Genomic DNA, 25,812 nt, shown 5'->3' with positions numbered 1-25,812 from the left:
TGGTCAGCTGATTTTTATATTATGTTTTAAAATGTGAAGGGGCGGACTACAAGAAGGCACACAGATAGTCGGTTTAGCCATCAGTAAAGGACCATAATCTGCATGATTTAGAACGTAATCCGTTACAAACGTAAATTCCCAGATTTACAGGGAGTTATGTGCAGTGATTATTAGTAACTGACATATCAAACCATACTATAACACATCATCCTATACTATAACATCACAAATCACTCTCGCCTGTCGTACATTGTTGCGAGGAGGAAAGGCAGCTAAAGGACAAGTGCAGGATGAGCAGTGAGTCATCCCACTCTGTTCACTAGAACCCTGTTTTCTGCCAGATCTTGTGTGATGTATGTTTGCAAGTGTGCATGTGCGTATGTGTCAGTGAGAGACGGAGAAACAGAGACAACGGCTGAGTGAGACAAGTAAGAAATATGCACGTCTGCAGCAGAATTCATTGTGTATAGGAGGATGTATAGTTGTGTGTGTGAGAGAGCAGCAAAGAGAACACAGTAGGTTTATTGAGCAGCTCTCTGCAGGACAAAAGCATCTTTCTGAGACACATGCCTATGGCTGATTACAGAGAGTACATGCAGCATTAACAGCATAGCTTACATTTCAGTTACACACCTCAGGCTGCATTCACACTGTAGCCTAACATGTTCCAGTTCAGATTGAACATATTCCTGCTGCTGGGATAGGACTGCAAGTATATAAAATACAGCATTAATGTTGCTATACGTTTATTTCTGTAAATGGGGCAACTTAACTGTAACTGTATTTATTTTTAAAAGGAAATGAAAGACCTATCTTTTTAGAGTAATGTCATAGCCTTAGTTTTTAAGTTTACATAATTTTTTTATCTCTGCTGTGTATATTTTATTGTATTCTATTGACATTTCTTTTTTTTTTTAAACATTTAGTTTTATTGTTATAATTTTGCATCTTGCAATTTTTTATTTATTGTTGTTTATTTTTTTTTCTATTTAGTCATTTTTTTGTCTGTTTTTATTTTTGCCATGTGAAGCACTTTGGGCTGCTTGTTTGTATGAAAGATTCTACATGAATAAAGTTGAGTTGAGTTATTTCTTGTCTATTTCTATGCTATTTTATTTTATTATACTTGAATGGGGTTTACTGGAGAATAGTAATTTGTTATGTCTTAGAATTAACTTTCAATCTTCTCTTTTAGATGCAATGTGGGGGAAAGCAATTAGAGAACATGTTATCGTTTTATTTTAGCTACTAACTGCTAGCTGCTCCAAACGTTTTGGCTTGTGAAACCCTAAAATGAATTGTGACCCCTCATCACTGGTTATGCACATGACTTGTTAGCAGGGATTTTTCTTTCTTAGATAGTGACATCTGAAGGACCTTTATAGGCCTGAGGAGGCAGAAGTGTCAAGTACTTGAAAAGAAAAATCAGGAAAAAACACTAGATTTTCTTTTTTCTTATTCCTTGAATCTTCCCAACACCCCTGAGATCTATTTTAGGAGGCCCCGACCCTTAAATTGGGAACCACTACAATTTAAAATGACAGAATATTTAATCTGTAAATTTGACAGAATACAGAAATGGAAGCAGCAAAAATAAATTACTCCAAATGTTATTTTTTTAGATAGTAAGATGTTTTAGTAACATTACATGAAGTTAGACAAATCAGAAAGACATTCAACAATTACAGCCTTCAAATGACTATGAAAGAAAAATGCAAACGTACACACTTTATAATATAACAAATGTGTACCACACTTAAATATTAATAAATTATTAGTTACAAATAAAAAAAAATTTTTATATATGAGGCAAACACATAATGAGTGTAGTTTAGTTTATGATTCATGGGCTAAAAATAATTCAGGTTACAAAGGTTATTTAAACTGTGGCTCTCAAACGCCTTCTGGCATTATTTGCATGTGATTCAGATGGTATGTGTATCACTGCCAACCGCTTTCAAAAATAACCAGGTTAGCGTGTGCAAGTGTGTGTGCGTTTGTGAGACTTGCATACTGAAGTCAGTGTCGGTATGACGAACTGTTGCTAAGCAGTGTTGGTTGCTAGGTGGTGGAAGGGGGAGGGGAGACAGGTTTGCAGTTAGGTAGGGAATCTGAGGGCTTACCTCTGCGTGCAAGTGTGTGTGTGTGCACACGTGTGTGTGTGTGTGTGTGTGTTCCCTTGGATTTTTTTTATAGTTTAAATAGTGATGCTGCAGTGTGGTAAAAAGAAATGTGATTTCTCACCGCATAAAAGCTGCAGTTTTTGGAGGTAATTTCAATTTCTGTTCACAGCTAACTCCACCACGACAAAAAGGAAGGTGTACCTCAATTCACCCTAGAAGCAACATCTGATGTATAAGACAGGTTCAGTGAGGCAAAGAGCTTCATCTTGTGGATCTGGTGAATCTTTTTAAACTGTAATAAATGAACCATTAAAAAACAGACTAAATGCTTGTCTTCTGTCGCAGATTCATGAAGCAAAGCTGCGGAATATCTGGCAGAGAACACAGAGTGAAACCAGTACACTCCTCGGCTTTCCCCAGGACGATTACTGAATTATACGCAGCAGGGAAAGCCTCACAGTTTGCTGGCTTCCCTGTGTGTGTGTGTGTTCACATATTTTCCAGCTTGTTCTGCACATTCTAGACAGGCATATGTGGCCTCTAGCTACAGTTTTTAATGCTCATATCTTTTTTTCCCCCTTTTTCTTTTAATTTATAAGCAGGTACATCACCAAACATACTGTGCATCCCCTAGTTGGTGTCGCTCCTGTCAGATCTGGTCAGATCCAGTCGGGTAAAAGAGATGGTGGGGGGGTTAGCGGGGCGAGACACAGGCAGCCATTTGTACTCAAGGTCCTGTGATGGAGGGTCCAAACACCAGTCGTAGTGCTTTAACAGGTACATGCACGCTTCCTGGCAGCAAAACAAGAAAAGGAGGAGTTTTTCTGAATGTGTTGTAACTTCAGTGTCTTTGCTGCACCGAGATAAACGTAGCTTACTTTCTGCTTGACAGATGATATTTAGAGTTAAAAGCAATGGGGGTGGGAGTGACAATTTCCATATTCCAATTTTATACCAGTGCAAAAACAAAATGTTAAACCAGAAGGTACTTGGCAGAGCGAGAGCTTCCGCCAACGCTGAAGAAGTCTTCAACGTGTGAAGCTACAGCCTCCATAACACTTTCTTTGTATGTTGTTTTCAAGATTTGAAAGTACGAATGCACCGCAACACCTTTCAGCAGCCAAGTTGAAAGGGAACATTAGGTTGACTCAAATCACAAACACTTTCTTGATATCTGTTCATTTGACCATCTAGCTGAGCTCAATAAGAGGCTTTCTTTTTTTAAGATTATTTGTCGGGCATTTTAGGCCTTTATTGTTAAAGGACGGACATGAAAGGGGAGAGAGAGGGGGAATGACATGCAGCAAAGGGCTGCAGGTCGGAGTTGAACCCACCTCTGCTGCGTCGAGGAGTAAACCTCTAATATATGCCCGTGCGCTCTAACAGGTGAGCTACCCAGGCGCCCAACAATTTCATTTTTCTTTATTTAAATTAATATTACACTATCGTCTCCAGTCACCTTTGTGTAAATGTTGAACAATGGTACCACACGACAGCAAACGGCTGATTCCACAGTATTTTGTTCTACATAGTAAGTGCACTCAGAGCTCCATGGTTGGTGATACTATAGCCAGCATTCCCCATTGGCTGATTGTCAGCCACAGAGCAGCTCAATCACATTCACCAGTAACAGCCAGTTGCCCCACCTCCTTCCACTTTGTGAATGAAGATTTTCCTGATAGAGGTGGAGGAGCAGGATGAATGAAACAGGGTTGGAGGAAGGGAGGCAAGAGTGAAGGAATTGGGGAAGGATGATGATGGTGGGGGTGGGAGGGAAGAAGGGAAAGGGGAAGGATGAAGCAAGGAGGCGATGAGTCACATCTCTGACCTAGATCCGTGCGGTCTACTTTTTACTCTGGTCACGACCTCCGGTTTGTGTGTGTGTGTGTGTGTGTGTGTGTGTGTGTGTGTGTGTGTGTGTGTGTGTGTGTGGATGTGGTGGTATGTGCAAGTGGTCAGTCTGCTGAGAGCCAGACACACTTTACAGCCAAATGGTGTGGTCTTAAAGCGAAAAAAAGAAACAAAGATAAGGTTCAACGTGGACATCATTTGGCAAAACAAACCATAACAAGTTGATGGATAGAGTGTATATCTCTTGTACATTATCACATAGCAGAGTTGGGTCATGCTGTTCAATGTTGCTGATAGCAATATTTACGAATGGACTGAGAGAAATCTTCAGCTGAAAGACGGAGCAGGGTTGACCTCGTTACTATGGATCTGTACATCATCTTTCTGAATTTATTTTATCAGCGATTGGTTGACAGTTGACCGGCCTGTGTCAAGGAGTGTGAAAAGGAACTAGACTGGAAGAAGAGAGAAGCAAGAGTATGAGAGCAATGTAGTGCCTACTTTGTCCCATTCATGCCACTCGTTTAAGCAATAAGGAACAATAAGTAGTAACAGAATAAGTAATCTAGTTTTAAATTAGATATGATTGTCCTGCTGAACAATGAGGAGAGCTGAATGAGAGAGCAGATCATCAAACCGCTTTGAGCTTTTCACCTGCGCTCCTATCAGCTCAACATTAACAATGACTCATGAGTGTGTGTGTGTGTGTGTGTCTGTGTGTGTGTGTGTGTGTGTGTGTGTGTGTGTGTGTGTGCAGGATTGAGTCATTCCTCACATTTGCATTACAGTAAGGATAGCTTGCAGTAACACCCCCATCTATATTATATTTGTATGCATATGTTGCTGTTGTTGCTCTTTAACAATCTGGGAAGAAAGAGAATATGTTTTAGTGACTGTTATTTACCTTTTAGGTTAAATAATGTACAGTATTTTATATGTATATGATGTGGACTGCTGAAATGAGCCTCTCATTGGCTTATTGGTGCAATCTGCTTTCTTCCCTTACACAAACATAAACACACTGACCTGTCAATCAGGATAGATGTTTAGCAATGCGTATCTACAGTATAACACTGTTCCAATAAAACCGCTGTGAACTTGTTTAGGGTGTTGTCCGTGGTTTTGTCTCAAAGGTTCCATATTGTAAAAAAGTGAGATTTTAATGTCTTTTTTATTATAAAGCAGGTCGAGGTGCTACCCAAATACTGTGAAAGTATCATACACTCAATCCATGGAGAAATGCACACAGCACGTATTCAGAAACTGTACCTTTAAATGAGCCATCAGGACTTTTGTTGTGATGTCACAACTATCCTATACTATGTATACTGTAGGTAGAAAGTGACGCTACAGTGCTGTTACAGTCATTCCCTGGCTGCAATAACGGTGCAGAGACCGTAAGAGCGCAGATGCGGAAGACCCAGGAAATGCTGACCAATTAGAGCAAACTGGGCTTTTTCAGGAGGGGGCTTAAAGAGACTAAAATGGAGCGTTTCAGACAGGTATATTCAAACAACAAAGTAAAATTGGGTTTTCTGAACATTAAAGTATGTAAACGTGTTCTAGTAAAAACCCAAAATAAACGTTGAAACCTGAAAATTAGCATAATATGGGACCTTTAAAACTTTTACCCTCTCACTGTGTTTGTGTTGTTTTTTTTACACTTCAAAGTCAATTGGAACACAATCAACAATCCCTGTGTACTGCTGTACATCCAGATGAACTGTGCCAGTGCCCGGAGGTCCCTGTTAACCCGCCCGACTATCTCTGCTGGATAACTGGCTTCAAGTTTTCCTTTTAACGTTTAGCTTAGCGCAGCGCCATTGAAATCATAGAGAACACAGTCAGCTCTGCCCTCTTGTCCAAATATGGTCACTTCTAACAAACTATTTCAAACCCGCTCACTGTAGTTGTTTTCAGGTTGGTGTCACCCTCAAGCAGCCGTTAGCAGGCCCTCTACAAATAATTAATAAGGGTTTTCCCAGAAACTTCCCAATTTTCACTTTCCTCTTGGTTGCAAATTCCCATTTTTCTCATATTAGTGAACATATTCAAATATAAATATATATAATCTATGCAGTGTATACTATCTCCCATAATAATATTTGAATTCATACAGATGTTATACCTTCAAACATAATAAATCTTCAATAAATTAAATGATGACAGCCTTTGTACAGTTTTTGTTCAAACAACATGCAGAAAATAGGATTAATGAATTTTTAACATCCATAACTGTGATTTGAAAATCTAAATAAAAGACTTCTCAGGTTGGCAGGTTTAATTAAAAATGCATTATGTACATTTTTGTTAATAAAGGTGAGTTTAGTTACAGTATATAGGTTAATTTACCGTGGACAAATGAGGAAAACTGGTTGCCTCCATCTCACAACAGTGACCTTTTCCTGCTACAGTACTATTTCTACAAATATAGACCATATTCGACATCAGCTCTGTTGCATCCTCTCCTCATTCCTTGAAAAGAATAAACACATTGGACGTTTTTTTTTCTATCGCTGACTCAGTCCAGTAGACTTCCCACAAAATGTGACTCAGAAGCATAAAAATAAAAAAAATGAAAAATGCAGAGCTAAGGCTGCTGAACTACAAATGTCTCAACATCTCAGCATTTGAACTTCTTCTTTGTGTCCGTTTCTCTGACTGAACAACATTAATTAAAGCAACAGTAAGTCCGAAAGCAATAAAAAAAAAGAAAAAACTTCGGTCAATCTTTTACCTCATTTGCTCAAAAAGACTGTGGCACTAATGGGATTGGTGTGTGAGTGCATGTATGTATTTATGTGTGTTTAATGAGCAAATAAATGGACTCACCTTAAGGAAGACGTCAGTAAGTTTAGTTCCCATACAGCTTCTAGGCCCGTTGCCGAACGAACACAGGAAGTGCTCCTGGCCTGCATTCCTGCACATGCAAAAACATAGTTACATGGTTACACACAAATGCAAAATGTGTGCAAAGAAACCAGAGCTGCAGATATCAGTATCTGGACAAAACTTCAATAGTTGGAGGAACACAAAACTTTTTTGAAATGATTTTCTTCAAATCAGAGCGCTAATGCATGTATTGTTCAACCGGACTGGATTTGAATTCCATTTAGTCGGCCCCTCAGCAGAATAATGACCACCTTTATGCATCTGTTGCGTGCGTTTAACAAATCAGTCAAAGAAGGCGCTGTTATCCACAGGCTGACCATCAGGTCTGACATCATATGATGGTAACATGATGGGCAGACGTCACGTCTCTCAACCAATGATAGGACCTGAATGGTGGCCAGTGGTCACTGATGATCAGATAAGTAAACGTTGTTCATATGTCATTTAGAAATGAATGCAGACGTGAATGCAAATCTGGCACTGTGGGGATAGAGAATGTCTTTAACACAAACAACAGCGCTCTGTTTCGGATATTTAAATGTTTCACTTGTAATCTGAAATACAACTGTGATATTGTCTGGGTCTGTGTCCGTTCATTTCTTCATTGGTGTACTTGCATCTTATACTGGCAGGAATGTGTGGCACGCATGATACAAACAAAACAGGGATTGAAATTTCTCCTTAGTGTTTCTAGTGGTCAAAAACTCGGAACTGGAAATGCATCTTTGAACACCACCCTGACTCCTTGCTAGTTCCAGCTGACCTCTGAGGCATGAGAGCCAATGAAATAATACTTAATATTTCTCTTTGGAGCATCAGGAGAAAATCATGCAGACTCTGGATAGAATGACTAAACTGTCTGAAGGTGACAACATAATGTGGGCCTGAATCATTGTCATACCTCAACACTTGTTCTCTGTCTGACTCTCTCGCCATACCTGCTGTAACTTTACTGCTGTATATCTAAAAATATACAAACAAATAAAGGGATGCTGGTTGTTCCAGCCGATAGGTTTGTCAACAGCCTGCTAATGCAGGCCATCTCTCCCCTCTCACTACTAATGCATCCTGTCTTCCCGAAACCTGAGCTCTGATTAAAGGCAAACAGGAAGCATTAGTGGTGTGTATAGTCTGGGTCCAGTGTGTGTAGGGGGCATTGTGTGTGCGAGAGTTAGACACACGAGCGAAAGGGAGAATATTAGTGTTCTCTGCTGCATCTGTCTAATGGTTTAATGTACTATTAGGCCCATCCTGAAACAGTAAGATGTGTATCATACGATGCAGTCCTGTAATACTAAGACAGAGAGAGAGTCTTACCAAGCAGTCCAGCATACGGCTAAATCAAACATGCTCAATGGATGGGAAGTAAATCAGAGAAGTATAATCTTTTTTACAGTATAATTAATGTTTTTCTCTATAAAGTGTAATGAGAGAGCAATCTGAAACACCATGACTGAGCTCCGAGGCAAAAAAGACATTTAATTCATTTAGTTGAGTTATTAGTTTTAATGAAGGGCTTCTGAAAGAAGAAACACTGCTCTGAAAGAGTTAAATGTGCTGTACTCGAAATACTGAAACAAACAGCGGGCTGGGATTGCCTCCACGCGGCTCTCACAGAGAGCTGCTACATTAATGTGCTGAATGTCGAGTTAAAACGCCCCTTTAAACAATCTAAAAATCTTTTGCTTCTGGGTGCATGCTGTGGTTTAATGGTATATTGCACGCATTTTGAGCTATCCACTTGTATGTCTATGCTGTATACAGCAGATGTAAACATACCCACTATCGCGAGAATGTGACGTACTATCGCGAGAATGTGACGTACTATTGTGAGAACGTGACGTACTATCGTGAGAACGTGACGTACTATCGCGAGAACGTGACGTACTATTGTGAGAACGTGACGTACTATTGTGAGAACGTGACGTACTATCGCGAGAACGTCACACGTGTAAAAAAAACGGAAAATAACGACAAAAATACGCTTAGGAAAACAATAAACGGTTGGGTTTAGGAAAGAAACATTGGGGAAGGCTTAAAAAAAAAAAAAAAAAAAAAAAAGAAATGGCTGAAAATCGCCACAAGCAGGACGCGATCCCGTCCTGTGTTTTACCCATCCACCACACCAACCAACCTCCTTATGCGGACCTACGTCCCTTTATACTACTCGCTACGGCAAAAATTCACTTGTAATGTAGGTCAATGGCGGGCGAATTGCGTTGATAAACACGCTAAAAAGCAATTGTGCGTCTTGATAACATACCAAAATGGCATACCAAAATGGCATACGAATTGGCGTGTCATACATTCGCCACTTCATGCGATCAGTCTGGATTGTGTCAGGTTTTGGTGACGTACAGAAGCACTGCTTCAAGACAAGTTGTTTGGAACACTCGGAAATGCTCCGAAACTAGATCTGATGTTGTGCCCGTTGATGGCTTTTGCCGCCAGTCAGCGAAACAGTTGACCAATCAGAGCTTTATAGGCGGGATTAAGAATGTGGGCATCATCTTCTTACATAGCTAGCCAGCTACCTAGACTACCTACATTCATGAAAAATAGCAAATTGTGGACTAGGTCAATGCAGCTCTTTAAGTTGTTGAAAGTTGTTGTGAAATAATAACTTGCAGTTCAACATATTTCTATGATTAATGTAAAAATGTTAACTGCTCCTACCAACTGAAGCTTCCATGTAAACTAAAAAGGACTTGGATATGTCTCTTTCTACTGATTTGTAAAATCAAAACAAAACAACCTTTCGTTTAATAAAAAGAAAAGATATAAATCTGGAAATCAATTATAAACTCAACACACTAGTTGAACTAACTAAAATGCAGTTGTTGATTTATTGAAATGGGGAAAAGTCTAAACAATACTAATCTAGCAACCGCAATCTCATAGTTAATATTTGCTGATAGTTTCCACTTCAAATGAAAACCAATGTATTTTAGCATTTTCTGTGGAAGGAAGAAGGAAACCCCCTGTTCTCAGATGTATCTAAAAACTAGCACACAACCCGCTGCAGTAGCTCGGATTTTTATCTCTTTTTGGTAGCTTTTCTGATGTATTTATCTACAGCCGGAGCCTGTGTGGGCGCTTGGCTGATAGGATGTTAACTTGTCAACTGAAAAAGCACTGAAACACACAGGCTGATGGTACAGTATGTACTGGGACACACACACACACAGCGGACAATATATGCAATTATCACACAGAAACACACACACACACACACACACACACACAGAGATGATTAAACTGTAGTTATTGTAGGTGGGCTTGTTATGTAACACGACTGCAGTCCTCAAATTAAACAGCCAGGTGGTAAGGAAAGGAGCCAGGCAACTATTAAAGCAGACAGGAAAATAGTCTCCAGGAAGACTGACAGATGGAGAAGCAGAGAAGGAGGCAGGTAGGAGGAAAGAGAAACAGACCGGAAGATAAATCTAGGGTTAGAAGAGTAAATACAGCAAACACACAGGCAGACAGACAGAAAGACAGTTCCATCCTGTGAGCAGCAATTAAGACACATAGTAGGCTACTATGCATGAATCCAAACAATAAATACAAAATACAGTATATAGTTCCAGCTCGTGAATTTGGTGCAATAGTGAGTATTTACAGCAGCAGGACAGTGTATATGGAATCGACTCAAAATAAACTGCGTACTCATGTTCACTGTAAAAAACAATCATGTCACCCAGAGTAACAGTGTGGCTGATTTTTTTTAATCTACTGCACAGGACCGATTTATGAGCTACTGTATATCAGGGTTGGCTACACAGACATAACTTGTCAGCAGGATCAATTATTTGTTGGCTTCAGTCTTAGACTTTAATAGTTTTTGACAACACTGGCGATCTACTGCACAGCACAGATTCATACTCTTTAACGGCTTTGTTCACTGGAAGAAAAATATATTAGCAGACTTAACCTTTAAGGATTAGAAAGCATGTATACTTTAAGTCTCGGGCCTTGGCTGAGCTATGGACAAACTTTTTGGCTTGTGCGTCATTATTATTATTATTTTTTTTTTTCATAATATGCTAGATTTGACATCATATTATCTCAAGGCAAATCTCCTCTGACTCATTCCCTCACCCCATCCCAGGATGTGTACACATGCACACGCACACGCACACACACACACACAGCGTACAGGGAATCCCATTGGTAAAAACCGGTATGAGGTGGACAGTTACCATGGCAGCAACTACCTGTCTATTCATTCATAGATTTATTTCATAGTGTTCTGTCAGTTGCTTTTACATTCACTTTAATCAATTTTAAACGGCACCCTTTACTATGTTAAGATTGTGTTATGTATACGCAGATCATAGTATTTTTTAGTTTAAATAAATGTTGTCCTTTTGACATTGTATGAAAAGTCCTATTTTGTTTAGTGAAATGATGGTGAAGCCATAAGGATTTGCTTGAATGAGGTAAAAGAAATATATATATATATATATATATATATACCAATTGACTGAGAGAGTGAATAAATATATATATATAAATATATATTCATTCCTTTGCCTTTGATAAATCCACCCAATAGAGGTTTCTGCTGTAGGAAATCTAATTCATCACATCCATACAAAATATACTGAGTCACTGAGAGTTTGTCTATTAAAACAAATTGTTTTCATTTAAAAAATTGTCACAGGATACCAGTTTCTGCTTTATGATCATGTTTGCAACAGCTAAAAAAAACATGTCTGTGCATGTTATTTGTCTTGATTTAAACTGTCAATTCCACTAAAAGGGGTTTCAATGCTGATTTAACTGACAGATGGAAGCCCCAAACTAAAGAGGACATTTCATTTTAGAGGAATCACCCTCTTTTTATTCTGAGAGACACACACACACACTCACAGAAAAAAAAGCAGGATAGGATCTTCTCTGACTCATTTTTCTGTACACCATCCCACTCCACACGGCATCATTTTCCCCCACCCTGCACACACACACACACAGACACACACACACACACACACACACACACACAGACACAGACACACAGAGGGAATCCTTAAAGACCGTGTCAGGTGACTAGTTTCCATGGCAGCAGCTACCTACCTACCTACAGACATACATTTCACCCCCCCCCTCTGTCTCTTGAATGAACAAGCATGAATGAGAATAAACAGGTGAATGGTGGAAGGGGATGAATAGAAAACGAGTTGACTGAGAGAGTGAATTAGTGAAGGAGCCAGATCAGGTTTCATTTTACCAGAGCATGTATGCAGAGCGAGGGATGCAGACCCATCTTTTACGGTTTGTGTATCTCTATTGTGTTCATTGTTTCTGATTTGTGTGATTAGGCATTGTTAATCTATCTGCATCGGTTGCTAAGGCAACAATGTGGGCGTATGAATATGAGGCGCTAACCAGTGTGATTTTCCAATCCATAATCATAAAGGAAGCTGCTGTCTAGACCCCTAGACAAAATAGATTACTAGTCTGCTTTGTATGGAAGGATTTATATGCAGTCTATGCAATTTTCATTTATTTATTTAGATAAAACATAATTTTGGTGCCAATCTGTCCTCCATTTAGGATTTATACATCATACAGGAAATGGGCAGGATTACTGCCACATATAAATATAGGAATTCTGTACATACTGTATATTAATTAGGGCAACATGTTGTTGTCGCACAATACAGGAATTGATACGCTGGCACCAAATATCGATATTTTAATTATTAAAAAGAAGGCGCCCTAAATAGATTTTCCTGCTCCCAGCGTCGCTAATTCATGGCTCCTTGAGGTGGCGCTCAACATATGAATGAGGGAAACTTGAACATAAGTTAACAGGCCAAAGAGGAAGGGGTTTTCAACGGGAAAACCCCTTGCAGCCACGTTGAAGTAGGGTTAGGGCTAGGGTTAGGGTGTGGACCCATAGTTGCTCTATAGTTCTGTAATTTTAATTTACAGACTGAAAAACTTGTGCTGCAGAATTGTGCTGTTTTCAATTTGGACTTTATTAGCGAATAAGCAGAGAACACCTGCACTGAACCTTTTCACAGACGTTTTGTATTCATAGTTAGACCAATATCGTGATCATCGTATCATTCTAGGATTGTCCGGCAATATATTGATTATCGCAGAAATGCTGTATCATATTATTGGCATCGTGAGCCATGTATCGTGTATCGTATGGTGAGATACCCTGTGATTCCCACCCCTTATATTAATGATTCCATATTAATTCAAGCACCCTTTGCACTATTGTCTTACATTATAATGGGAGCTTAGTTGTTACTATATATTCTCACCTTCTATGTAAGAACTGACATGTGTGACCCAATTTGTTTTAATCAGTTTTTTTATTTAATGATGCGTAAATCTCCACTTAACACTTGTTATAACAGAAGCAAAGCAGATGTGCTGTTGCTATGGTTACATGAAGTTTAAGATATACTTTTCACACCTGATAGTCAACTTAGATACAGGTAGCCTATTTTCTGTGGCTATGGTATAATTTCTATGGCATAATCTCAGACAGTCATATGGCTGCTTCCTGTCATTGTTACCGCTCCTTTTTTCAACTGACAATGTTTGGTAATAATGTCCTTCCTTCCTTATCTCCTCACCACTAACTCCTACAGAAGTCATCCATGTATTTTAAACAAACCTGTCCATTACCTGTTTTTCATCCATCCACCAATCAATATAAATGAATAGCCATCATCCATTTGTTCATCCTTTTTAGTTTTCTCCTCTCTCAAGCTTAAATCCTTTTCTTTTTAAATGTTGCCCAGTTCTTTAAAATTATTGATAAAAAAAAAATGCTATTTCTTTTCTTTCTGGTTTTTGTGAAACTGGCTTTTCAATGACGCATTTCCTTGACTGTTAATGTGTCAGGGCAGTGAAAGCTTCCTCCCTCTTACCCCTTCTAATGGTCAGTGTTTTGTGTGTGTGTGTCAGCGTGTGATGCCACAGTAAGCCACAGTGAGTGGCACGTTGGGTGTGTAAACAGACCCTTTAAGGATAAGCCACTTTATAATGTGGTCACAAAAATGTCACAGGGTCACTTCCCAGAGACAGTAAATGAGGAAAAAGAAAGAAACTGGATCATGTTGAAAAAAAAATAATAAAATCACATTTAATTTAACCCTTGTGTTGTCCTCAGGTCAAATTTGACCATTTTTATATCAGATATATGGGTTTCTTTCAGCTAAACTGCCCAAAAACAACATGGATGCATGGATGTACGTTGTATGGAACCCATACAATGTTCTTCGCAGGTTAAATTAATGATTACTTTCATTGCATTTTGGGTGTTTTATTCAATTTTATAGCATTTGAAAAACATTTTTTTAAATGGTTTCAAAACAATATCCTGACTAAAAGATACCAGTGTGTGATTCACTCAACATCCTCTGATCTTAACTATTAGGCAAAATAATTCATAATTTCAGATTTTTTTTAACTCAAAAATTAGGTATAATATCATATAAACTAGGTTTATTGACCATGAATAAAAGAAAGCGTTCCAAGAACGTGACAAAAACGTTTAAAAAAAGCGCCAAAAAAAGTTATTTTTCAATTTTGAGCCAGAAGGATAACTACTTCATGGTCGACGGGAAGAAAACACAAGAGTTAATGTCACAACAATATTTCCTTGAAAAGGGCTGGTGGTTAGATGTGTATAGGTGAAGGCAGCAGCATCAATAGTAAGAGAAGTTGAACCACTAAAAAATAAAAAAATTAATCATAATTTCTTGAATTTCATTCGGTTGTCATGTATGTTTTGCTTCTGTGCAGATACTGGTATCTCTGCCTCTTCTCTGATATGTTTTGCTCCTTTTGTGATTGTTGATTATCTAAGCAAAATGGCCACTCTAGACAGAAGCAGTTGCTCTTTCTAAGGGACAGAAACTGGAAGTTTTTGACTTGCTGTGACTCCATGAATGACCAGAAAAATAGAACCCCCTTTACATATAGTAACAGATTCCAATACCGTCTTGTAATAAAACCTTTGTGAACACCCCCCACACACACACACACACACACACACGCACAGTTAATTATTGTTGACAAAGTGTCAAAAAGGTGTTCTATGGTATTTTGTATAAGACTGTATTGTACAGCGTTTTTTCTTCTCCTTTTTCTTCATAAATTCATTGACACTGATTGGTGTTTATATGCAAAGCATGCCCATGTGTGGGATACAGGATTACAACTGGAAATTCATATTCATTTCCTGCTCAGGTAAAGTAACTCTGAATCTCGTTACTGTAAGCAGGAAGCACCGAGGACACTTAAAGTCTATTTCTGCAACGAGGTCAAAGCTTAATAAACAGAAAGACAAATCTAAGATCCTCACCTTCCGCTCCATCTCTCCGGCAGGAAGTTGTCCGGCTGCTGGAACACCTCTGGGTCGCGGTGGACAGAGTGGCTGATATAGATCGCACCATAATCCTTTGGAACAGGAAACCCTGCGATCGTAGTGTCCTACACACACACACACACACACACACACACAGAGGGAGAAATTACATTATCATTATATATTATTAGAATTAATTGACATTGTGCTGAGAGTTGGAAGGTAGGCTATTCCTTACAAGAGTCACAAAGACAATTCCTACACCACATTAGATGAGCGTTGTTCTCACTGGGCTGAGCTTGGTTTTCGCTTCTATTTTTCAAACTGTAAAATCTTGCAAACGCTAAATCCCGTTTCACCTATAAAAAGTCTATGTATTTTCAAAAACTGTTGATCAGGAGGTTCATTTTAAAGCAGATATGTAAGGAGTGACATTGCATACAATTAGAGGAAAAAGGGGAGCTGGGAACACTGCAATGACGGAACTTCAAGAACATGCTAATAATGCCCCTTTGAACAAGAATGAACGGGAGACTTCTTTAACACTGATGTTTGGCTCGAATAAAAACTCCTGTACCTTTTGAAACAAAATTTCCAGAGTTGATTTTTCACTAAGCTCTGCTGAAAGGAGCCACCTTGGGGCGAAAAGACCACTTACCCAATTGTTGCCCTTTTAATTCACCTTTTCACTACGTCCATTAGTAGCTGCACTAATGGACTGCCACAGAACCGGATCACTGTTTCTGTTTTCTCCACCCTTTTTCTCATTTTTCTCTCTGCTGGAGTGGAAAATCTTTTACAAATCTCTTTCTTTCCCCCGGTTCTCGCTGAGAGATGTCTTTGCCAAGTACACACACACACACACACACACACACACACACACACACGTTGCGAAAACTATTGCATATCTTAGTTCCACCTGGATGGAGCTTCTACTTTTTCCACCTGATGGTGAATACTAATAATCTCTCTCTTTCTTACACACCTAACTGCACACATAACCATCTCATCAACTCTCCAGATCCAGCACTTCCTCTTTTGCTATTTTTTGTATTAGTAGTGTGTTTGAGCTTTCTACAAAAGGTATTGCCAGGGTGAGGGGCAACTGTCAGACTTTCTGGTTGCGTTCCTTGTTAATTATCCAATATTTAAAACGTCACTGTGGTGCCAACATTTGATATATGTTATAATAAAGCATATGAAAGGATTGCATGAATATGGACCCCACATTGCTAAACTGAATTCATTTTACATTTAAACTTAAAAAGTACACGTCTGAGTGAAACATATTCATTTTGATGTGGTTACAGTCACTTTTACAGTCACTAATTAACGGTTAGTTAAGAGCTACTTTTATACGATTGGCTTAAGTACTTTTCAACACAAATAATTTTGTCTACCTGAGTTAGAATATATATTCTAATACTCTTTCCTTCCCCAATAATCCATCTTGCATTTTTGTTGTTTCATATCATGACCCTTGGGGACTTTGTGGCTTCCAAAAACCTTATAAATATATAATAAAAATACATCTATTCTTTGTGCTCTTTCCCCTCCAGAGTTCTCCAAAACCCCACACGTCATGACCCCGTGTCCCACTGAGGCCGCCAGGAATCAAAGTGTACTGGTGCGTTTCCCAGAAGTGACACATTACTTTCCACTTGGCTTCACAGTGTCACCAGCACGCATCAATCCCACCGCCACCCCCCACTCCCTTCCTTCCGGGGGAGCGGAGTCAATCAATCGCAGAGACGGATCAATGCCTCTGATTGGGCTGTTGCGTAAGGCTGTTTGATGAGGTCATAATGATCAAACACAGCCTGCGCGGGAGGTGGTGCAGGCAGCCTTCTGAGTGAGCAGCCGGCCAATCACGAGACGGGACTTTTGGGATTCTATTGGCTGACAGCGTCAAACCAAAAAGCAATAATTTTAATGAATGAAAATCTATGTTGTAGGGCGCCTGGGTAGCTCACCTGGTAGAGCGTGCACCCATATATAGAGGTTTATTCCTCGACGCACGGCCACAGGTTTGACTCCGACTCCCCTTTGCTGCATGACGTTCTCCCTCTCTCTCCCCCTTCATGTCTTTAGCTGGCCTATACAAATAAAGGCCTAAAATGCCCAAAACATAATCTTAAAAAAAAAGATGTTGTAACATATACAGTAGGCCTACGGGATACAAGATGCGTATGTGTATAGTACACATATTATACACTAAAATATTATAACCCTTCATAGATAATAATTCCCCAGTAAATGAAGCATGTGAAAATGATGGCTGCGTGGAACAATTGAGAATAAACAATTAAGGAAATATGTAATAAAACAGCCCGTAGTTCAATGCATTTCAGTTGCATGCCTCTGTAATTGGGCTAATGGCATTTCACGTAACATGCTGCCATAAAAACACACGTGCTGCTCAAGCACTGATTGTCAGACCTCTGTTTAAGCGGACACGCAATGCTAGTAGTAATTCATGCAATGGGACTCACTTCAGTGTTTCCTTTAGTATTTTTTTTAGCCGTGGGGGCAGGTCTGTCCGAATAACAACTGGACACGTCCAATAACTAATAATAATTAGTTATTAATAATAATAATTAAAAGGCAACCGTGACTACATGTTTTTGTACAGCCCTATTTCTGATACCGTGGCGGCAGAAATTTTGCCGTGGTGGGCCACCACTACAAAATCAACATAGAGGAAACACTGCACTTGTTTAGCGGTCTTTGTTTCACTGTAGTTTCTGTCTCACCTACAACACTGTAACATTATTTAATAGTGCAAGGGGAAAAGTGTCAGAAATAAAGAGCTTGTCACAGGCCTCAAACTGACCATCAACAACAACTGAACATTATAAGATTGACCAAACTGGTATTTAGAGCCGGGCTAATATCATGTACAGTAAGGTGGTCATGTTTTTTGTCCAGCATTCATAACTCTGGTAGTGTACAATACACACAAGAGGGAGGACAGTGACAGTAGAAGAGACTTTCAGCTGCAGTAATATGTCACCATCTAGAGGAAAGGAGTGCAACACAGAAAACAGAAAACACTCCTGGACTACATACAAATAAATCTATAAAAAGAAGGGACAACAATGACAATCACAAAGTGTACAAAAATGGAAGACATTTAATACAACACTGTATATAAGGACAGGATTTGCTCAGGAGGGGATTAAGTTACCCTGGCTAAACAGTAAGTCCATTTATCAGCCTTGTTAAAGTGCTCATATTATGCTCATTTTCCATTGTACCAGAATAGGTTTATGTGGTTTAATTTTCAGAAAACACCATATATTTTTTGTACTGCACATTGCTGCAGCTCCCCTTTTCACCCTGTGTGTTTAGCTCTCTGTTTTAGCTACAGAGTGAGGCTTCTCACTTCTGTTCCATCTTTGTTGGGAGTCGCACATGTGCAGTAAGTACTGCTAGCTGGTCAGTTGCAGAGTATGAGGGCGTGCCACGCTAGCAGCTAGGCGAGCATTATAACGTGTGTTACACAGTGACGCACTTTTGTCTCTGAAGTAAAGGCTGGACTACAATAGAGCTGTTTGGAGCAGTTTGTGAACAGTGTTTTCTGTTGGAGATGGTAAGTCCCTTTGGGGTGGACTTTGGGCTTTTTCACTTTGTAAACCTATAACGTGTACAAAAAAGATATATAACACAATAAAGGAAAGGGAAAAAGCCAAAAAGCATAATATGAGCACTTTAAAAAACCCAAATGAAATAAATCATAAAATCAGCTAAACAAAAGACAGCTTTTTGTTCTTATTATTTTAAGTTGTACTCCATACAGAAAAACAAAAAACAGATAACATACCATATATTAGATGGGTTGTTCTTACAATCCAGGGATTTGTAGGTAATTCTACTTGCACTGATTGTTAAGATGTTTAGGACAACTGCATATTAAGTGCCAAAAATGTAAAGCAAAAACCTGTTGGGAGTCCCATTTCATTTGGGTCTCCACACAACGGCTCAGTGCTTTCCACATGCTGGAAATACTCAAGAAGACTTTTCAAATCCTGATCTGTGAAAACAATTCAGCATCACACATATCGCAAAACTTGAATCCCTGACTCCCCCACACTTCAAGTTGAGATCTGCTGATTAGTAGATCATGTTGCCTCTATTTCTTGCCTACAAGTGCAGGCTTTAGAGAAGAGAAGGTCCCAGAAGTGACACTGGACCTCTTAACACAGGGTAAGAAATACTGAATACTCATTCAGAACTACATGAAAACCAACAGGATGCGACCCACTCCCTCCTGGTGAACAGTCCTACCTGATCAGCTATTCTGCGTCCACCAATGAAAGGAGGCCAAAGTCTCTGCACCTCCAGCAGTACTGTGCGCAGGTAATCAGGGTCTTCCATCGCTCGCAGACGGGCCTTTTCATAGACACGAAGAAAGATTTTTGTTTGTTCCTTTCATTTAAAGCAGAAAGAACTAGGCAAGGAAAAGTTATGGCAAATAGTAAGTTTTATTTCAGAGGCCTCAATTCTGCTCAGGAGGAAAATAAATACTGTTAATAACTTTCACTTTACATGTAGTGCTGCATTAATATCAATTTCCATCACAGGTTTGTATACCTGTTTGTTTCCACTGAGTGCCAGTGTGAAGGAGGTGAGCAGCGATGCCAGGGCTTTGGGGATCAGAGCTGAGATGAACAGCAGCAGATGTTGGGAGGCAGAAGTGGAGTCGGGCAGCGGCAAAGAACCAAGAGAGCCGACAAAACTGGAAAAAAGGCCAGCAAGGCAGAGAGGAGATAGCAACATTGAGATTAAGATACCACGTCAACAATATATAAGTAATTAATAGTACGGTAACTATATTGAAATCAGACCATAACCAGAGATCAACAGCCTCTACTAGCCTCTAATTTATGGCACAGAGGGAGAGAGCTTTATGCATAAGAATGTCACTGCAAAGAGCAACAGCCATCACAATTTTCAGTGGTTAATGTTGCTGTATTTCAAAGGTTTTACAAACATCTGACATGACCAATAATTTATTTTCTGACCGAGAGACCAAGCAGATGAAGATCAAAGTTCGTCTTTACTCGTTGCCAAAAAACAGGCAGAAGTCAGGAAACTAGGCAGACAATAGGGCAGGAGTCCAAGGTTTTAGGCAGAGAGTGATGCAAGCAGGTTACAGGCAAACTTTGTATTTTATTTCACAGGACTTACTGATAATTTCCAAATGTACCTAAAACTTGTGCAACAACCTAATAGAAACATAAGTATTGGCAAATCTTCAGCAAGCAGAAACAAGAGGGAAAAGCTCTTTTTCTGAGAATAAAAACTGCTGTGTGTGTGTGTGTGTGTTTATGTTTGTGTTTGTGCATGCGTGCGTGCACACGCGCCTGCCTGCCTGTCTATATGCCTGCCTGTCTGCCTGTCTGCCTGCCTGCCTGAGTTTGTGTAAGTGAGACAGAGAAGGACAGACAGGACGTACAAAGATACAGTCTTACCCCTGTGTGTCATTCTCCAGTTTGTCTTTAATGATGACCATCAGTTTGTCTCTGGCGTCCAGAGCAGTGGAGAAACCCGACGACCACAGGGGAACCTTCAGGTTGACCGGAGCAGAGATCAGACCTGAAAAAGTTGGTCAACAAACATACAAAGATGGGCAAAACCACACAAAAAGCCATATTTATTGAACAGAAATAAAAGGGGAAGTGGAAAATGTTGCAATAATGTATTGCAGAACAACAGAGCTGACTTACTAAATACGTCTGGAAAAAAAAAGCAGGGGTTGCTTGAGCAGGTCAAGGGAGGCCCTGCACTCATGCTCGTGTGTGTGTGTGTTTGTGTGTGTGTGTGTGTGTGTGTGTGTGTGTGTGTGTGTGTGTGTGTGTGTGTGTGTGTGTGTGGTGTTGTGTGTGTGTGGCATATCTGTATACCCCTACCATGCCAGTGCTGGGTGCAGAGCTGCATGATTTCCTGGAATAGGTCAGGCTGCTCCTCCGCTCGTATGTTCAGAAAAAGGCCCAAAACCAACTCTGTGCCCAGGCGCTTAAAGGCAGAGTACACACACTCTGGCTGGCCACTACACAAACACACACACATGAATGTGTTACCTTTGCTGTCCCAAAACATGTAATGTCATGTAAACATGGAGTGACTGCAATCAATCTCATAATGGAATGAAAATAAAAAATATCAACCACACATCATGAAAGTGTATGTACAACATTAACGAGAACAGAGGAAGTTGAAACTTTCTGCAAAAACAACAAAAATAAGAAACCAAAACCAACAGCAATATGACGAAATATGGGAGCCAAAACGGTTGTTTGCAACTACACACAACCCAACTGTTGTGTGGCTGCGGTGTACTTTTTTTCATTGCACACACACACACACACACACACACACACACACACACACACACACACACACACACACACACACACACACACAGTGAAACACATCCTATCCACCTTTCTAACCCTGTTTTTATGTCACTATAGCTTAATTCTACAGCTTGTAAAATTATTAGTAATCTTGCTTTGTATGTCATTTTGGACAAAAGCGTCTGCCAAAAGAGTAAATGTAAATACTTAGAGTGCTGGAGGTTTATGTTACCTGAGAGAGAGGTCCTTCAGACAGCGCTCACATACACTGTGGGGAAAAAAGTAGTAGAAGAAACACAAACAAACACACACAAACACACACAAACACACACACACACACACACACACACACTTCTTAGACAAGATGCAGTAACTCAGAGTCTTTTAATAATATGTCCTGGCAGTGCATGTTGCTACATTCTGTCCATTGCAACAAAAAACACAACTTACATTCACTTGTTTTTCCATTTGACTTATATACAACGTATCATTATTTTAGAGATTTGTCGCTCCATCGAACAGACAGGCAGTCAGTTCTGGCTTAAGAAACCTTTGACATGGATGGACACATCATTGTTGCAGCAATAAAGCCTTTGCATTCTTGATGCCATCGTGGACATCCACGGTACAAAAGGCTGGACACAAATAATGTCTAAATACACAACGAGAGTAAAACATAACTTTCCCTACCTGGTGATATAATCACTGGATGATTCCAAACAGCTTCCTGTGAACAGGCTGGTGAGAGACAGGCGGAGAAGACATGCCTCCTCACCTAAAACACACAAATACAAGTTACTCATATTTATTATTTGCAGAGCTAAATGTAATCACATTTAAATTTTTATAGGGATTATATAGCATGTTGTTGTGAATGTGCAAGTCTAGGAATCATCAGTGGCTGCATCTTGGAAAGTGTTAGTATTGTTTGCTTTAGAACACTTTTTCTTGTCTTAGTCATACCTTCTGTATCATTTTTTTTCTATTTTTTTTACAACAGCATCAGTGGTGGTTTCGTGGCCTAACAGACACTGTTTACTTAGTCCAGCTTACTCTAGTTTGAACAAGACTGTGTGTAAAATACATTTCTGCTACCTCAGAGTCTCTGGGGGGGGGGGTGTTTCATGTGTTTACCATTAGAGGTGACAATGGTGTCACCATACATGTTGGTCATCAGGTCAGTTGGATCCTTCAGAAACAAGTTGGACTTCTCTGAAACACACAATGTAGACATTATTACAAACACTTACAAATACTGTTCATACACAATGTCCATGTCACGGTTTGATTCTGCCTTCTCTGTGGTGTGTTATGGTGTGTGTGTGTGTGTGTGTGTGCTAGAGCTGGGCAATATATCAATATTATATCGATATCGTGATATGAGACTAGATATCGTCTTAGATTTTGAATCATAATATGGCATAAGTTTTCTTTTCCTGGTTTTAAAGGCTGCATTACAGTAAAGTGATGTCATTTTCTGAACTAACCAGACTGTTGTAACTGTTCTATTATTTACCTTTACCCACTTAGTCATTATATCTACATTACTGATGATTATTTATCAAAAATCTCATTGTGTAAATATTTTGTGAAAGCACCAATAGTCAACACTACAATATCGTTGCGGGAATCGATATCGAGGTATTTGGTCAAAAATACCGTGATATTTGATTTTCTCCATATCGCCCAGCCCTAGTGTGTGCTAAAAACAAAGCAGGCTAGCAGGAAAGAAGTGGAAGTTTGTTCGCAAAGACTCCTTTAGGAAAGAATATTTCCCCATGTGTGACATCTGCTTAAAAAATGTAATTCTTCATCATCAATTTTCTTGATAAAGTCTAGTTAATGGTCTGTTTTGTACATGTATTTTTAAAATCTCAATACAGTGTGCTACTATTTCTTTGCGTCGAGGTATTTAATCAAGTTATATGTGCTTGTGCAGATACTAAATTCTAACATGAGGTTTTCTTGTTCACAAATATTAGAAAATTAAATTAAATCTATCACTGAGGAGTTTGGAATAGTTATTTTTATAAAACATGTTTATATTTCTCAGAATATGGTATTAAAAACCAAGTGTTGTTTAGGTTTTGCTACAGAAAGTGCGGTATTGTTATTGGCTCTGATATCTAAACTTTTCAAATAAGCAACGTCCTTCTTTAAAGGCTGTGTTTAATGAAAATCTTTACAACACTCCTATGACTTAGAATAAATTACATTGTACTTTAAGATGAGTTAATAGCGACTTTATTAAGATATATTTTATCTCATTCGATCTCCTCCCCCCTCCATTATATTCCTACCTTGGTTTTTCTTTATAGTTCTTTCATAGCCTCTTTTAATATAACTTGTGTTGAATTACATTTAGGAAAATATTGAATATAACATTTAATATATGTCATAGTACAACTAATACATTGTTTTGAAGTGGAGCAGACAACAATAAAACTTCATTTCAGTAAGTTAACATCCTCCCCTCTCCAGCAACATCAGGAGACTCATGACAGATCAGACTAAACTCAGGGTGAAATTCCCTTTTGTTCTTTTGCCTGAGAGCATAACCTGACTCATCATCCTGAGGCAAAGGAGACAGGTCACTATGAGCTGGGGCTGCACAATTTATCGCAAATGTATCGAAATCGCAATATGGACTAGTGCAATATCCAAATTGCAGGGGGGGCGCAATATTTGTTAAAGGCAAAATATGTGTCAAACCATTCTGAATGAAGTATTGTGGTGCTGCAGAGATGTCCCAGCCTACAAATCCTATCCTACAGACTAAAGAAAAACATCTTTGATTGGTACAGATCGCAAAAATCACACTATAATCTTTTAATTTCTTTCAATGTTAATCGTTTTCAATGAAAATGAGAATAATTATACAAAAACGACCATTCCCTCCAATATCGTGAATCATATCGCAATTGCAATAGCAGATACACTATGACACATTAACCAACAGGTTATTACATCTAATCGAAATTACCAATACTTCCCTTAATATTAATAGTTTTAAACTGACTACTCAATCCATAAATCAACATACTGGTGTTTTATTTGTCGTTCGGAAGTAAACACAGGCTACTTGTAGTAGGTCTACTGCTGAACTCTACCATGCTGGTGCTCACAGACACACACACACACACACACACACACACACACACACACACACACACACACACACACACACACACACACACACACACACACACACACACACTACCACAGAGCAGCTCTCTCATCCCCTGCACGGAGCAGATGAAGGCGGTCGGTCTGTTCAGCATGCGGCACTGAAACACTCTGCTCCGGTGTTTCTCGATCCTCTGCTGGCAGAAGCTCACCGGGTCCCGGTAAAACTCCAGCGACTTGTCCCCAAACACCGGCACACCAGCATTTCCTGGTAGTTTATACATTCAGGTCCGACGTTGGAGACGCACTTTCGCTAATAAAATAAAATAAATTAGCGATAGCGACTCTCCGCTCAAACGAAAGGGACTCTATAAACTTTACTAAAACTCGGACCAGGTTCAGAGTAAATCCCGCTGTCATAGCCGGTTAGCTAATCATTTTAATCCGCGTGGCTCTAACATTACCTGCTTGTCAAATTACTGCTATCTCATTGTTGTCACTACTCTCTGGGTTGATTACTACCGAACGTATGACGCGTTTAGGTGGTGTCCGTAATTTAGAGCTTCCTGATACGGATGCGTTACTGATGTCTGTTATGGTTCTGTGTCATTACATGTGCTACTAACAGAGGTGTCAAAAGTATCCACATTCATTACTCAAGTATTATAGATACTAGGGTTTGAAAAGACTTCTGTAGATGTTGAAGTATCAACTCAAGCTTTTTACTCAAGTAAAAGTGTAAAAGTACTGGTTTCAAAACTACTTAAAGTATAAAAGTAAAAGTAATGTAAGGGGAAATGCCATTAAGGACAAAGGCTTAGCCCCCACAGGGGCCTATAGTGCACTACCCCACCTCCACAAAAAACATTTTTCTAAAGGCCATTTTGACTATAATATATTAAAATCATACGTGCAAACTCAGAAGGGCTGAAAAAGGTGACACGTCTCTTCTGTGTTTTTCAGACAACGGCAGCTACAGTCTGGTGTTACAGTCCTCTACAGTGAAATACAGACAAACTTTTACACCGTTTAGCTGTTTTAACCGTGTTTACTCCAGCTGCTAGCTAACGGTAGGCTAACGTTACTTGCTGTCGAGTGTAGTGTTAACTAGCGTCCCATGCGG

At 39.4% G+C, this 25,812-nt stretch overlaps 1 protein-coding gene across 9 annotated transcripts in view; it reads right to left on the bottom strand.

Annotated features, from left to right (window-relative positions):
- Positions 1-25,812, bottom strand: part of LOC120545508 (beta-amyrin 28-monooxygenase-like) — a 120,033-nt gene that overhangs the window by 17,585 nt on the left and 76,636 nt on the right. For 2 of the 9 annotated variants that reach the window (XM_039779896.1, XM_039779897.1), the window contains exons 1-10: positions 24,784-25,331; positions 22,698-22,775; positions 22,254-22,338; positions 21,796-21,831; positions 21,117-21,256; positions 20,679-20,802; positions 19,798-19,942; positions 19,492-19,596; positions 15,202-15,329; positions 6,807-6,894 (exon numbers count right to left, since the gene is read on the bottom strand). In XM_039779896.1, the coding sequence (XP_039635830.1) occupies positions 6,807-6,894; positions 15,202-15,329; positions 19,492-19,596; positions 19,798-19,942; positions 20,679-20,802; positions 21,117-21,256; positions 21,796-21,831; positions 22,254-22,338; positions 22,698-22,775; positions 24,784-24,973 (1,119 nt within the window). In that variant the 5' untranslated portion in view covers positions 24,974-25,331. The other 7 variants (XM_039779901.1, XM_039779900.1, XM_039779894.1 and 4 more) reach the window with 6 other exon arrangements.

This window comes from Perca fluviatilis, chromosome 17, assembly GCF_010015445.1.
Source record: "Perca fluviatilis chromosome 17, GENO_Pfluv_1.0, whole genome shotgun sequence".
Lineage (NCBI taxonomy): Eukaryota > Metazoa > Chordata > Actinopteri > Perciformes > Percidae > Perca > Perca fluviatilis.
This window is presented reverse-complemented; position numbering and strand designations above follow the sequence as displayed.